At 48.8% G+C, this 14,614-nt stretch overlaps 1 protein-coding gene across 1 annotated transcript in view; it reads left to right on the top strand.

Moving 5' to 3' along the window:
* Positions 1-14,614, top strand: part of REL (REL proto-oncogene, NF-kB subunit) — a 31,029-nt gene that overhangs the window by 11,997 nt on the left and 4,418 nt on the right. The window contains exons 5-9 of the mRNA XM_041473945.1: positions 9,563-9,703; positions 13,261-13,365; positions 13,667-13,879; positions 14,203-14,271; positions 14,374-14,448. Coding sequence (XP_041329879.1) covers positions 9,563-9,703; positions 13,261-13,365; positions 13,667-13,879; positions 14,203-14,271; positions 14,374-14,448 — 603 coding nt within the window. The remainder of the gene's footprint in view (positions 1-9,562; positions 9,704-13,260; positions 13,366-13,666; positions 13,880-14,202; positions 14,272-14,373; positions 14,449-14,614) is intronic.

The raw sequence follows: 14,614 nt of genomic DNA, 5'->3' as shown, positions 1-14,614 counted from the left end.
GATGAATCTATTTGGATAGTTGCCCTTTTTCTTTTTATATTGAGTTTTTGTAATTCCCAGCAGCAGTCTGAGTTGCTGCTTGGACAGAAGGAATGGGATAGAGGCAGAAACCTTTCCTGGAAACGTCTACAAGTATCCTGGGAGTTGGATTTCCCCAGTTTTGGCAGTGATGGGAGTAAAAGACTGAATTAGCATAACTCTGCAACAGCTTAATCCAGTACAAATCTCACTTGCCACTTCCTCATCTCTTCTCTTGCTGTGTCTCTTGTGGCCAGGTCAGGGGGCTGATAGCCCACTGGGAACTGCCCCTCACTTGATTTCACAGCATGGGGGCTCAGAAATCCACAGCAGGATTGCAGTGTCAAGGCTGGCTTGGGCAGGGCTTGGAGCAGCCCAGCCTGGTGGGAGGTGTCCCTGCCCATGGCAGGGCTTGGAACAAGATGATCTTTCCAGTCCCTTCCACCCCAAACCATCCTGTGATGCTGTGGTTGGGCTCATCAAGGTCAGAGGCAGGACCTGCTGCTGCAGAACCACACCTGTGAGGTTGCCCACAGGGTTTTGTTTGAAGTGTCTGATCTGTGGGCTGCTCTCAGAAGGAGTCATCCTGCTCTTCCCTCCATCCCTGCTCGCACACTCCCACCACTTTCCTCACACCACCGCACACAGGGGCTGCGTGGCCCCACAGCGAGTTGCTCCAGTGGAAAACCAACTTGAAAACAAAAAATAAAAAAAGGAGAGTGGTTTCCCTTCAGATCAACTTGCTAAACCAACTCCCCTCACAGCAGTTTAGCTGCCAAGTTCTCTGCACAGAGGGGGTGGGGAGCACACTGCAAAATTTTTTGGCCAATTGCAGTGGGACCAACACATGCAGAATGCAGGCACAACTTGGGGAAATTAGTTGAAAAGCATAAATACCCCCAAATTATTAGCTAAGCAATGTCAATGTAGTCATGTATTTCCTTAAGTGTATTTCCCTAAGCAGGGAGACACACTTAGATTCTCCAGACACTTCTGTGGGTTTTCTAATACCCACAGAATTCCTGCTATATTCAGGTAAGATCCTTTATGGAGAGTTGAGAGCTGGATTTCTGGCTGGCTTTAAAAATACATGTCCCTCAATTGGGACAAAAAGAAGGATGCTGAATTTATCACAGAGTAAGAAATGTCTTAGATATTTTTCTTCATTTCAGAGCAGCTGTTTGGAATCAGGCTGATGGCCCTGCTGACCCATTTGAACAAATACCCTAGTTATGATAATGCACGCACACAGTATTTTGACAAGAGTTTAGTTCACCAGCACAATTTAAACACTTTAAAGGTTTGAATTATGTTGCCTTTACTCAGCCAGCTCTACCTTGATTTCAAACAATAAAAGGGGGACTTTTCTTTAGAAGGAAGTAGATTTTTACAGTTGTTGACACTTAACTCCACATCCACTAATAAATTTCGGGCGATTACAGAAAGTTGTGCTCAGTAGCATCCGGGCAGATCCTGGGCTGTCTCCCACCAGTGGAGGAGGCCACTTTGCTGCCCTGGCAGCAGGGGAGAGCCTGCCTGGGTGACACCCAGGGCAGCAGCCTGCTCTGGGCAGGGGCTGTGCTGAGAAGGGGCCGCTGGCAATCCCCAGCTGCGTCAGTCATTGCCCTTCGGCGCGTGTTAACGTGTCAGCACAAAGCAGAGCCACTTGAGAACGGCCTCCAGGGCAGTCCCACGCTGAGCAGGGCCTAGAAAGGCCTGGGACCAAGGTCTAATAAAACAGAATTAGTGACAGGAATGTTTTTATTTAGTTGATCAGAGCAGGGTTTTGCGAGCAGCAATCACGGCAAATGTTCTCTGCTTGACAAGGTTGAAAGTTTTATGTGTGGATTTAGTTTGTTTTTTAAGGTCAGAGGAGTGTTGGTACTTTTTCCAGGATTGTGCAGGCTGTGCTGAATCCATCCTGCATTGTGCTTTACCTCTGTGCCTTCAGAGAGGCATCTGACTTCCCTGTTTAGAGACATTCCGGAGCAGGTCGCAAGTTGGTGTTACTCATTTCTTGTATGACATCATCAAAGGAACTTGATGGAAAACGAGCCTTCAGGGTGCTTGTGTGCTGGTAGGCTTTTCTTTTTTTCTTTCCCACTTTCTTCTGGAACAAGCATTCCCTGTCCCAAGCCTCCGTTTGAGGAAGAGAGGTTCAGTGTTGATCCCAAGCAATTGATGCCTGCCTGGGAATCCCTGGGTGATCGGAACTCGTTTGCAGATCCCTGCCGTGTGCCCAGCTGCAGGTGCATCGGAGTCATTCTGCGGGTGCACCTGTGTAAGGCTGTCTCCCTGTGAATTCCCAGTGTTGGCTGGCAGCATTTGTCCCTTGTGAAGCTCAGCACAGGCTGTGGGAGCTGTGTGCATTCACTAGGATGGATGACTTGCAGTCAGGTTGCTGCTCTTGTGTTAGCCTTGTTTGAGAGAGAGGGAATTGCTGTTTCCACACCGTGTTCGTGATCCGTGGTGTTCCCAAAGCGCATGCCATATGTTTTTGTCCTCTAACAATCTCAAGAATTCTAGAAATCCCTTTTGTCTCTCATCTCTGAGCACTCCAGGGAAATGGGGCACAGTGTCAGCCTAACATGCACTCCTTGGCATGGTGGTGATGATGATGATGATGATGATACAAATGGCACAGCATCGAAGGAGCAGAGTTACTCCTCCAGTGGAGCTGGTCCATGTCTGCTTTCTATGGTGTTTGTTTTCTTTTAGGAGCTGTTGAGTTGTGCCATATCCTTGTCTTCCCATGCACTGTCTGATGTACAGCCAACTCAAATTAAAAGAAGAGCCAGTTTTCAGTTAAGAGCTTTTGTGAGTGGGTGTGACTTGACATAGAGACAACAATTGAGTTAATAACAACGGGAGTTAATTGTCAATGAGGAAAAGCCCTAAGTGTTTTCTTTAAATTATGGAAAAACTGTACTCAGTGCAGTGTTACAGAGGACTGACCTTTTTCTAGCCAAATGCACGGCAGCACGAAAACCCCGGACTTGTCTTGGAGTAAGAACCGCCGAATTCCGGGCAGTTTTTATCAGCAGGGATAACCTGACTTTCCCTGGAGCTTGCCAAAGCTTAACCTTCCTGCTCCTTTGCAGCTGCTTGCGCTTAGGAGCGTGCAGTTCATTTTTAGGCTCTCCCCAGCAGCCCACACCTCAGCAGGTCTGCGTGTGCCTCCGCAGCGTTTCCTCTGCCGCTTCCCCTTTCCGCCCGCGAGCGCTGACCCCGCGCGGCTCCGCGCTCGTCACCGCCTGTGCCGTGACGCCCCTGCCCACGTCCCTCTCTGCAGCTTCCATGAGAAACCCCCTCTCCTCTGGTGCTGCTCTCCCCAGGATCCCCCTCTCCGCCTGCGCCAGCTCCAGGGGGAGTTTTACGGAGTTTCGTGGATTGCGTGAGCGGCTCTTGGCAGTGGGAATGGGTTGAAGGTGTCTGCTGTAATGATCTCGGATATCACAAGAGACTTTGAGCTTCTTTTCTTGTATTACAATAAATGTGCAGCCCCCCAGTTAAATCCTGAAGTGCAAAATCTTGGTAGTGAGTGTCATGAGCTTTTGGAGGGGCACAGAGCAAATCCGCCCAAGGGAAGCTGCGTGTCCTGATCCCAGCATGGCCCTAGCGCTTGGCTTTGGGAAGCCCTTTGTTCCTCTGGTCTCCTGCAAACGCTCCTTTCTGCTCATTCCAAAATGTGTGTGTGTTAATAACAAAGGACAGCCCCCTTTCAAATTGTTTAAAAAGGAAGATTACCGGGTAGCAAGACAAATATGCTGACTTCTTTATTTTTCTGTGCTAGAAACAGAAACTGCTAAAGAAAAGTATCAGGAATGTACAGAGGCTGATGGATACACTTGTTTACATCTCTTCCAACTTCACCTTTTTCATGTTGAACTTAAAACAGGAAAAGAAGCCAGAGAAACATTGTCTAGGCAAAACAAGTGCGGAGTTTTGAAAGGTTTAATTTGTATTCCCAGTTCTTCCCTTGGCCAGGCCATTCGCCTTCCCTGCATTTCTTTCTTCTGTAAACCAGGGAAATGTATCCACAGAAGTTTGGGCATTTACTGACTCTAGAATGTCATCTGAATTTTAGTTGTTTGCACTCACCAACTCCCTGAGTTTTTGCTTTTTGAAAAATGGGTGCTGCTGATGCACACCCTGTTTCAAGGCACAGGTAAAAGCTTCTCCTTTTTTCTGCAGAATTCATTGAAAATTACCTTTTTGTGGATCTCAGTGGAATAAAACAGGTGTGGGTGTATCCGGAGAAGAAACACAGAGCTGCCACAGTCCTTCCCTCCCCTTGTTCCCAGCTTCACCAGGACTCTTGATCAGGGACTGTAGTGATAGGACAAGGAGTAATGGGTTCAAACAGAAAGAGCAGAATTTAGGTTGGATATGCAAAGGAAATTCTTTAATGGTGCTGAGGCCCTGGGGATGCCCCATCCCTGGAAGTGTCCAAGGCCAGGTTGGACGGGCTCAGAGCAACCTGGGAAGGTGGAAGTTGTCCCTGCCCATGGCAGGGGGTGGATCTGGATGAGCTTTAAGGTCCTTTCCAGCCCAGACCACTGCAGGATCCTACCCCTTGGGAAGTGTTAGTGAAAGGCTACACCAGCACGGCTGTGGCTGCAGCAGGGACAGAGGCTGGGGGATAAGCTGGGGCTGGAATGAATCTCCTGGGCACCAAGAGGGATCTGTGATTGCAGCCCATTTCCCTGCCTGGTTGAGCCTGGTGTAAATCAGCAGCAGCTCTGGAAGAAGCTCTGCTTCCACCCATTGCCTTACGCCAGGGCTGCCTGTCGTGGGAACCAGCTGGCTGAAAACAAGCCTTTTCCTCTTCCCTTCTGGCAAGATAGTTCTGAGCCAGACCAGTTCCTTGATCTGATTCACCACATGAGAGCTGAGCCAGCCTGAGCAGTGCTGGAAAGGTTGGGCAGAGCCACCTTTTGCAGCAAAACCTCTGGCATGGACCGAGTTAGACTGCCCAGTCGGTATCAGGGCCAAGGGGGGTATCTTTGTACTCCAGGAGCAAAACCCTGGAGGCAAACCACTTCTGTGTCATCCCTGAAATGAAACTGAGCTCCCAGCATATCCCTAAATTAAAAACCCTCATCTGCGTAAGAGAGAAACAGCTCATGATGATTATTAATGATGTGTGCTCCCCACACATGTGGGGAGTGATGTGCGATGGTTATTAATGATGTGTGATCTCTGGGGTGTTTTAACTTGTGGAAGGTCATTCTCTTTGACATCTCATGTGGCTGATGTGCCCCTGCAGCCCCTCGCTGCCGGGGGAAGGTCACAGGATGTCCCTTGCAGGGTGAGCTGTGCTCTCCACAGAGCCCCCTCTCTGACTGTGTCACACCACACTGCCCTGGAAGTTTCCATGCAGGTTAAGCTGAGATGCCTCCAGCTCTGCCCACTCCAGAAGGCTGACATCATTAGCTGGGTGATGAGCTCTGTGTGAGGGATCTGCTGTTTGATAGGTGTCAATTATCAGTCAAAAACCCAAACCCTTTATCATTTCTTTTCACTGTTCAGAATAAACTTTCACTTTCCCTGAAGCATCACCTTGTCAGTGAACATCAGAGCCCTTAATACCCCATCAATTTAATCATATAAATGACATTTTATTGCCCTTGCTGGATGTTGAAAGCTATTGAAATACTAAAAATATAATTAGAAATTAATAAACAGGAGACCTGACGTTACCAGCATCTTTAATTTTGTGTCCAAACTTGGACTTGTGCGTTGGTGTGTTGAAGCCGGAAAGTCTCCAGTTTTGTGTTACAGAAGCAAATCCAGCAGGTTCTCAGTGGAATCCCAGCAGGGCATCTCTGGATTTTAGAGACAAAATCTTGGAGACAGGGACAGCCCAAACCTATGCCTGGGAGCTGCCTGGATCAGCCAGCTCAGGTTGGAAGGAGTTCACAGTTCAGCTCACGAGGGGTGTTTTACCCACACTGGGACTGTATTGGTCCCTTCCCACCTTAGCAGACAATGGATTAGGGAATTATTTCCAAGATAATTATCTAGTAAAGCTGAGGAACCAGCATTTTGTTCAGAGGAGTTGTAAACAGATCTATAATGAAATTATTTACTGGTTATTGCAGCGCCTTTCCAGAGGAGCAGAAAATCCTCCCAGGTTTGACTGTAACTCCAGGTATTCCTTTTGCAACCCTATTGCCAGAATCTTGGTGAGTGGGGTTGGATTTCTTTTACCATGGTGCTGCTGTTATTTTTATGGACTTTTTTGACATCATAGTCTATATTTACCTTAGAATTTTAGTTATTTTTAAAATATTATTTTAATTTCTCTGAGTTGCGTCTGAAAGTTCCTTGTAAAGCCTACGAATAGTCCTTCATGTGTTCCTGTGTGCAGAGATAACTGCAGTTAAAGGATTTCTGCCAGGTTAGGGCTATTTTTTGTAATTAGACTGGGCCATCAGAGGAATATACCCAGGCTTTTGGTTGAGCTCCAGCTCTTTCAGCTGGATCCAGATGAAGACACCAAGGTGTGGTACCACACAGCGAGCAGCAGTCAGAAGAGGAAGTTGAACCCTTGCCAAAACCAGAGAACTTCTTCCCTTTTTTGCTGTTTTTTTTTTGTTTTTTTTTGGTTCTTGTGTTGTGTTGGAGCCTTTTTTCACCACACCTGTGCCCCGAGGTGCCACACGGGGCGACGTTTTTCCTTCCCACGTGCGATGCCCCCGCTTTCAGTCCTGCTTGTGCAGGGCTTGGCGGAGCGGCTGCTCCTCCTCTCCAGTACATAGCGTTCCCAAAATCTTCGACAGCGTTTCCTAACTTTAATGACTTCAGGTTTGTCAGGTTTAAGCCCTCTGTTGTCCTTCTGCAGAGAAGTTGGTGGGATGGGATGGGATGGGATGGGATGACATGGCCATCCTCCGCCTGGCCGCGCTCCAGGCGTTACTCAGGGTGTTTGTCTGCCTCGGCTTTGTTTGCTTTTAATATTCCCAAGGTGTCAGCCAGCATCCATTCCAAGTCAGTGGCTGCTCCCAAATCGACTTCAGAGGGAGCAGGATTAGATGTTTGTTAAAAATAACAGCATTTTGTTTTGTTTGGGTGATTGTCTTGTTTTGAAATCGGTGAAAGCTGTGTGCTTCTTCATATGCACATGGAATCTGGTGTGTCTCTTTTTTAAAGCGTGTCATCACAAGATGGAGTTGCAGCTGTCTTGTTCTCCTTTTCTTGCACTGTTATGTTCTCCTTGTAGGGTTAAAAATAGCCCAAGAGGAATCACTCTTGACTGAACACTTCCTCTTTCAAACGACAGATTTTTAAAGATTCTATTAAGTCGTTTATGAAAACATGCAAATCAGGAGCAGTGGGTTCTGCTGCAATAGAATGAGCTGTACACAGTGATTCTGTCCCTTGCCGTTCTTGGCACACCACTCCTGTGTCAGGTGTCAGACAGATTTATTGGGAATTTGCGCAAGTTTGTAGCTTAGGAAGTGACATCATTTCAACATTAGCATTGCTAATTTTCTCCATATCTAGAGTATTTTTGCTTTTATAGAGTGCTCTTAGGCTTCAGTCTGCTGTTACGTGTTTCTGAGGAAGAGGCACATTTCCCTGTGGAAGGCACCGAGCGGGACTGAGGCTCCTTTAGCGTGAGAGAGGGCCTTGGTTGCACAACCACAAAGCCCTCACTTTGGATCCAGGGTCAGAAGCCAGATCCAGATTTCGTGCTCAGCTTCCATCCACAGACAGGCAAAGGCACTGAATCTCTGTGCTCTGTTCAGTTGTGAAGAGGTTTGAGGTTTGAGCACCCCTTGGCTCCCTGCAGGGATCCGCGGTCACCAGTGGCTGGTACAGCACAGGGACACGAGCCCTGATGTCAGGGTGTCCTTGGGAGCTGGCCACGGTGTCAGGGCACGGGTGAGAGCTGCTCTCCTGGTAATCCTTCTGCAAGGTGCCCTTTGGGAAGTGCCCTTTTCTTTCTGTGCTCTCTGAATCAGGCAGCTGGGCTGTGGAGCCAGCCAAATGCGGGTCAGGCTGAGGAGCTGTCTGTTCCAAACCCCTTTCCTAAAGATCCCCTTTCGAGTTAGCAGGTGAACTGATGGAGTGCATCAAGGCATAAATTCGTGTGTCTGGTGACACAGTCAGCAGCAGCCTGCAAAGTGCTCACGGGCAGAACTCCCCCGGGCCCAGCACTTCTGAAGCTCACACAGTTGTTGCTTAGTTTTGTACTCGCTGCTGTACTTGCCTTGAAATACTGCAGATCACAGGCTTGTAAAGGGGAAAGGTGACTTGATTTCCCTTTGCACTGGAGACCAGGAGAAATTGATATTCGCAGCACCAGAAGGACTCAAAATGCCCAGTGGAAAGTATTCTGAGCTCATCACACTTACAATTTCACACTTAGCAAAAGGTAAAAGGAAGAAGCCACTCAAGTGGGCATTGTGGAATCCCACTCGTGGCAGGGTGGAGACCTGAGCCAGTGATAAATGCTAAAGGTCAGAGCAGGCATTCTAATCAGTACAGCGTGGTCCCCAGGCTGCTTATCACAGCCACGTTTAATCTTCTGTTCTTGCAAGAGCCCTTTGAAAGGGAGGGGAGGAGAATGGAGAGCTGGTGATCTGGTGGCTTGGCACACATGTTGGCTTTGGGTAACTGCGAGGAGTGTGAAACAGCTGAACTGCTGCTGGGAGGGGTTTGGGGAAACAGAAACACTTGTAATTATTTTAATTATCAGTACTTTTACTTAAGTGAAATTAAGCCAGTTTCTCATTTTTACTAGCATTGAATGCCAGCATAATGGTTTAGTGTCACACCTTAAAAGAAAGTGAAGAATTCAGAGGGGGCTGCTCTTCCCAGAGTTGTCCATTAAGCTGGGAATACCTGAAATGTTCAGTAATGATACCCCAGGCCCTGTGTCTTTTAATTAAAATAAGGAGTGAACAAAATTGAAATGCTGGGTTTGGGTTATGCATTGCTGGGCTTTACACTGCGAGGAATATGCAAGGAAATGGATCCTTTCCAGCAAGGCTTTCCTTATCCCAATGGCTCCACTAATCCCTGCTCTGAAAGGTACAGCTGAGACACTGGTGGTGGTGGGGTGGGGAGGTGGTTTCTGTTCTCCCAGAAGGAATTCCCTTCTGACTCTTCTTCCATCTCAGTTTCTAGAGGAAAATAATGATACCATGTAGCCAAAGCCCCTCAGCGCTGCAGAAAATCTTTAATGGGATCCTAGGATCCCTTGGTACCAAAATATTTATTTTGGGCAACAACATTAATTCCGTAAATTTTATCGGGCACAAAGAAGAACAAAAAAATCACTTTTAAACCACAGATACGTGGAACTGTTGTGGCAGGCAAGGTGAGGAGCCCAGGCACAAGAAACAGCTGGAGAGCTGGGACAGCTGACCCTGGTTGGGTGTGAAAGGTTTCAGTGTGTTTGTTGTGAGCAAGGGATGAACTCGTGCAGCCCCAGGGGCTGGGCAGCTCCATCCCTTACTGTGAGGCCTCATCCCCAGTTTGGTGAGGAATTGTGCAGGTTCTGAGAGTGACCCTGGTGCTGTCTGTGCTGCAGTGCCCGAGGAGCAGCTGCACAACATCGACGAGTACGACCTCAACGTGGTCCGGCTCTGCTTCCAAGCCTTCCTTCCCGACGAGCATGGCAACTACAGCATCGCCCTCCCTCCTCTGATTTCCAACCCCATCTATGACAACAGTGAGTACCAGCTCAGCCAAATGGCTCTTTTTCCTTCTCCCTTTTGTTTTTTTGTTTTTTTCCTTCAGCTTGGGATGAGGAATGCCAGCTTCCTGAGGTCTGTGCCAGCTCCGGGTCGCTTCCGTGGCTTGGGACTGCCAGGTGCATGAGTGTCACATGGCAAGTCACAGTCAGCATACCTTCAAACGTGATCCCAGGGTGAAATGTTGGCCAGCCAGAGTAAGGATTGTCCATGGCATTCCTGGACTCACACAGAGGTGTTTTTCCAGCCCTTGTTCACACACAGCAGCAGTGATTGCAAGGAAAGGCTCACGCCTGATGTGCCAAGTGATTAAAGTGATAGTGGTGAGATGGATGGCTGCCTCAAGGCTGATCTGCTTTCCAAGAGTCCTCTGGAACCTGTTTGTGCCCTTGAGGAGTCTTGCTTTGCCTTGTGAGGGCTCTGGAATGGGACCTGCAAGAGAGATTTGTGTCAGTGGGAAGCTGTCAGATGGCCTTGTGTGTCCTGGTTGGTGCAGAAGTACGTGACACTCCTTCTTGCCACCATTTTCCACATTCCACAAGACTGGACATCCCTAGGGATGATGATCCTCATCAGCAGCTGAGGATTTTAGCCCCCACTGTGTGCTGGACTCCTCTCTGGGAGCAGAGTAGCAAAAGAGCTCTCAATCCTGAGAAACTTCCCTGCAGGGTTTTTCATTTCTGCACCATGAGTGTTTTCATGCTAAATATTTGACATCCTCATTTTAGCAGAAAGTACTGAATAAAATGAGATCTGCGTTTCCTGTAGTTGTTAGGATTGTGTTGATGTGGGCACAAAGCATTGTGAATATGCTGAGCATGAACTCAGATGGCTCTGATATAATTAGAGTCTCCTCCAGAACGATCTAGAAGCCGGGGCTGCGAGCGTTGTGTCACTGAGAACCCTTGCACTGAAATAATCGGGGCTGAGATAAAAACTGATGCACCAGATTTGCAGCCCTGCCTCAGATGCCATTTAGAAATGTGCCAAATCATGATTACTGCTCGTGGGCTGACGTCAGAGCCAGCAGAGCGCCGTGGGGGAAGCAGGGGCGGCTGCTGGGGTGTCTGTGGGCAGCACTGCAGGCACCCCAAAGCCTCCCTGTAGCGTAGCAGCCCTGTAAATAAACCCAACCACAGGTCGTAAAGATCAGCCCTGCTCGGTTTCAGATCCCAGTTGCTTTTAGAAGTGTCAGCCTGCTTGGAGCTGCAGCCAGGCTGTGCCCTCAGGGGACAGGGACTGCAGCCTGGGCACCCCTGGGCTCTGAGCCTCCACACATCTGCTCGGCTTAGGAGCAAGGAGATGCTCTGAAAACCAGTTGGACACTTCAAATCCAGTATTTTCTTCACTTTCTCATCCTTTGTAGCCTCCACTTGCTGTGGGCAGTGAGACACAGAAGAATCTCATTGACATCACACAGGCAACCCCATTAGCAGAGGCTGCAAGTGTCTCAAATTCAGCACCACCTGTTTCCAGATGCTTCTAAAGTTAACTGGTTTGGAACAGAAATCTCCCAAGCTGCCTATCAAAAACTCTTAGGAAGAGCCAGATGAGGCAGCTCAGCGTTTCTGAGAAACGGGGTTGGGTAGAGCATGTTCTGCCCTTGTGGAAGACGAGGTGATTTTCCGTGAGGAGCCCGTTTCTCGAGGGGTCTGTCGCCAGGGATGTGGCGCAGGGCAGTGAGGAACAGGAACTGGGCAGGAGCTGAGGTGGCAGGGGTGAGGAACATCTCCCTCTGAGGCAGGTGCTGGGCTCAGCCCTCCTGCTGACAGGGGTGCATCCACATCTGCTGGGTTTGTGTGTGGTGACTGCCCTTCCAAATTCCTTGTCTAGGGACAAAACAACAGATTCCACTGAAGCAGACTGTCCCAAACATCTGTTACAAGGACCTAAAGAGAACTGCAGGAGAGCTGGAGAGGGACTTTTCACAAAAGGGCGTGACAGGACAGGGGGAGATGGCTTCACATAGAAAGAGGGAAGAGTTATCTTGAACATTTGGAAGGAATTCTTCCCTGTGAGGGTGGGGAGGCCCTGGCACAGATTGCCCAGGGAAGCTGTGGCTGCCCCTGGATCCCTGGAAGTGTCCAAGGCCGGGCTGGACAAGGCTTGGAGCAACCTGAGATAGGGGAAGTTGTCCCTGCCCATGGCAGGGGAGTTGGAAATGGATAATCTTTAAGGTCCCTTCCAACCCAGACCACTCCTTGATTCTCTGCTATTGAGTGCCACTCAAGCACACAGAAGTGAAACATTGTTAAAATGAGGCTTTTCCTCCCAATTCTTAATTTACCTTTCCTGTGAAAAGCGCGCCGTGACGCTGTCAGTCACATGGCCCTGTGCTGTTCCTGGGTTTGTTTGGTTTCCCCTCCCTTGAAGGGCTCTGATTCATTCAGCAAATGAAGTGGTGTGTGTCATGTAGTACGTGAGGCTGCAGCTCCCACTTAAAATAATGACAGTAATAGCTGCAGATAGTAACTACGTAATTGGGGATGCTGAGAGGTTACCAGGAACTCTGCTCTAGCTGTAGTCTGTCTTGTGCTGTAGCTGTACTTGGGTAGGAATTGATTCAAACTGAGAGTCTAAAGCAGATTTGTTTGGTTTGGGTTGGTTTTTGTTGGTTGGTTTTTTTGTTCTTTTTTTTTTTTTTTTTTTTTTTTTTTTTTTTTTTTTTGTGAGGTTGCCACCACGAGCTTTGATTTTTGTATTTCTTCTCTGTGTCTGGAATGGGGAGCCTGTGGTGGTAGAGCCTCGTGGAGGATCAGTTTCATGGTGTCAAAGCAGCACCAGCTGGATCATTCCAGACATTTTAAATGTGTTTGGAGCTGCTGCTCCAGAATGGAGCCAAACACCACCAGGCAGAGCATGGCTCCATCCCACTGGAGTCACCCACAGCCATGGGATTGTTTGGGATGCAGTGTGCAGCCTTCAGTGGGGGCTGAATCATGCTGGGAGGCAGCTCCCCATCCTCAGCTATCCTGAGGGATGTTTGTGTGCAGCCACGGTCTGGAGTTGGAAGTTTGAGTGGTTTGGGGAGAAACCTGCTGCCCTCAGTGAAGGTGTGAAATTATGGAGCTGCTCCTGGACACCTGCAGAGGGGAACAGAGGAGAGGCTGCGTGGCCAAGTAGCTCTGAGAACAGAACCACAGCCAGATCCTCAGAGAGGGGAATTCTCCTGACTTGGTAGCCCAGCTCTTTCCAGAGAAGTGTGGCAGTACCAGGCAATCATTCACCCACAGAACTGCTTTGAATTCTGCAGCTTGAAGGGCAGCGGGGCTGAGCACAACCACCTCAGTGGGGGAAGTGTTTGGGACTGCTCTGCAATCGTTAGGGAGTGCTGATGTCTTGTGTTTGGAGCTAAGCTGTAGGATCATGGAATGTCAGACCCTGCTGCTGAGTTTCCTGTATGGAGGATGTTGCTTTGTGTGGATTTCAGGGTGTCACACTCCTCCTCCGTGCGCCTGAACTCCCAGCACCTCCCGTCCAACAGTGACAAAGCCACAGTAATTCCAGGTCATTCAGTCTGCCTGTTTGCTTCCAGGAGCTCCCAACACCGCAGAACTGAGAATCTGTCGCGTGAACAAGAACTGTGGGAGCGTCAAAGGAGGAGACGAAATATTTCTGCTGTGTGACAAAGTTCAGAAAGGTAACCTGCACTAGGTTTTTTCTCTCCCTTTTTCCCCAAATGGACACATTCCATGACCGTTTTCCTGCTGGGGGGCTGAAACCCTTCACCACACACCTCAGAGTGGTTTGGGTTTGGAGCTGGGCGGAACAACTTCTCTGTTTTTTGGGTCTCAGCACCTCTTGTGCCTTTAAAGTTGAGCCGTTTACTCTGATCTGAATCCCGAGTCAGGCTCCTCACTTTGCTCCTTCCCCCCTCTTTTTTCTGCTGCAAATCCTCAATTTCCCAGCTTGACAAGCATCTTCTGTTTCTCCTGGCCTAGATGACATAGAAGTCAGGTTTGTCCTGGACAACTGGGAGGCCAAGGGCTCCTTCTCCCAAGCCGACGTCCACCGCCAGGTCGCCATCGTGTTCAGGACGCCGCCGTTCCTCAGGGACATCTCCGAGCCCGTCACCGTGAAGATGCAGCTGCGGAGGCCCTCGGACCAGGAAGTCAGTGAACCCATGGATTTCAGATACCTGCCAGATGAAAAGGGTATGGATCCAGCCAGGAGATGAGCTTCTCAACAGCCGTGGTCAATGCAGGACTCGTGGTAGTGGCTTAATTAATGAGAAATCCACAGCGCTGCTTCAGCAGAGTCGTGGGGTTTGAAAGTTACAGCAGTCAGGTTATTCCCTCTTTCAGTGACAATACAGGAATTTCTCTTGGGTAACACTGGCATGGTTTGTTAGTGCTGCCATGCCTGCAATGTTTTCCTTTAAATAATTCCTACTGCAGCTTGGTGCCACTAGGGAGTTCCTTTAGGCCTTCCTTAAAGAGAAATGCAACACTTTCCCCTTCCACTCCTTTCTCTGTAGATCCATATGGCAACAAAGCGAAAAGGCAAAGATCCACGTTGGCTTGGCAGAAGCTCATACAGGACTGTGGTAAGGAAAATATTTGTCTTTTTCTTCTTGCTTGAGTGAGCTTACATTTCGATGGAGCTGTTCCCTGCAAATGCTGCACGCTCATGTCGTGTTCCATCACAGGCTCAAGCACCATGGAGAGGCCCAAAGTAGCCCCATTCCCTGTTGTCACTCCTGAAGGGAAGGCGATTAAGAAAGGTAGGTTTTTACCTGTGGTTTTGACGGTGGTTTAAAAAAGTAGTGCCCTCTCTTTGCTCGAAATTCTAATCTCTCGAGGGTTTCTTCCTGTAGGACAGTGATGCTTCTGACTGTACAAAGTTAAAGCTCTCAGTTCTTTGTGTCACCCTCAGTGTGGGCCGTAGAG

This window comes from Pyrgilauda ruficollis, unplaced genomic scaffold (genome assembly GCF_017590135.1).
Source record: "Pyrgilauda ruficollis isolate IOZ18807 unplaced genomic scaffold, ASM1759013v1 scaffold31, whole genome shotgun sequence".
Taxonomy (NCBI): Eukaryota; Metazoa; Chordata; class Aves; order Passeriformes; family Passeridae; genus Pyrgilauda; species Pyrgilauda ruficollis.
This window is presented reverse-complemented; position numbering and strand designations above follow the sequence as displayed.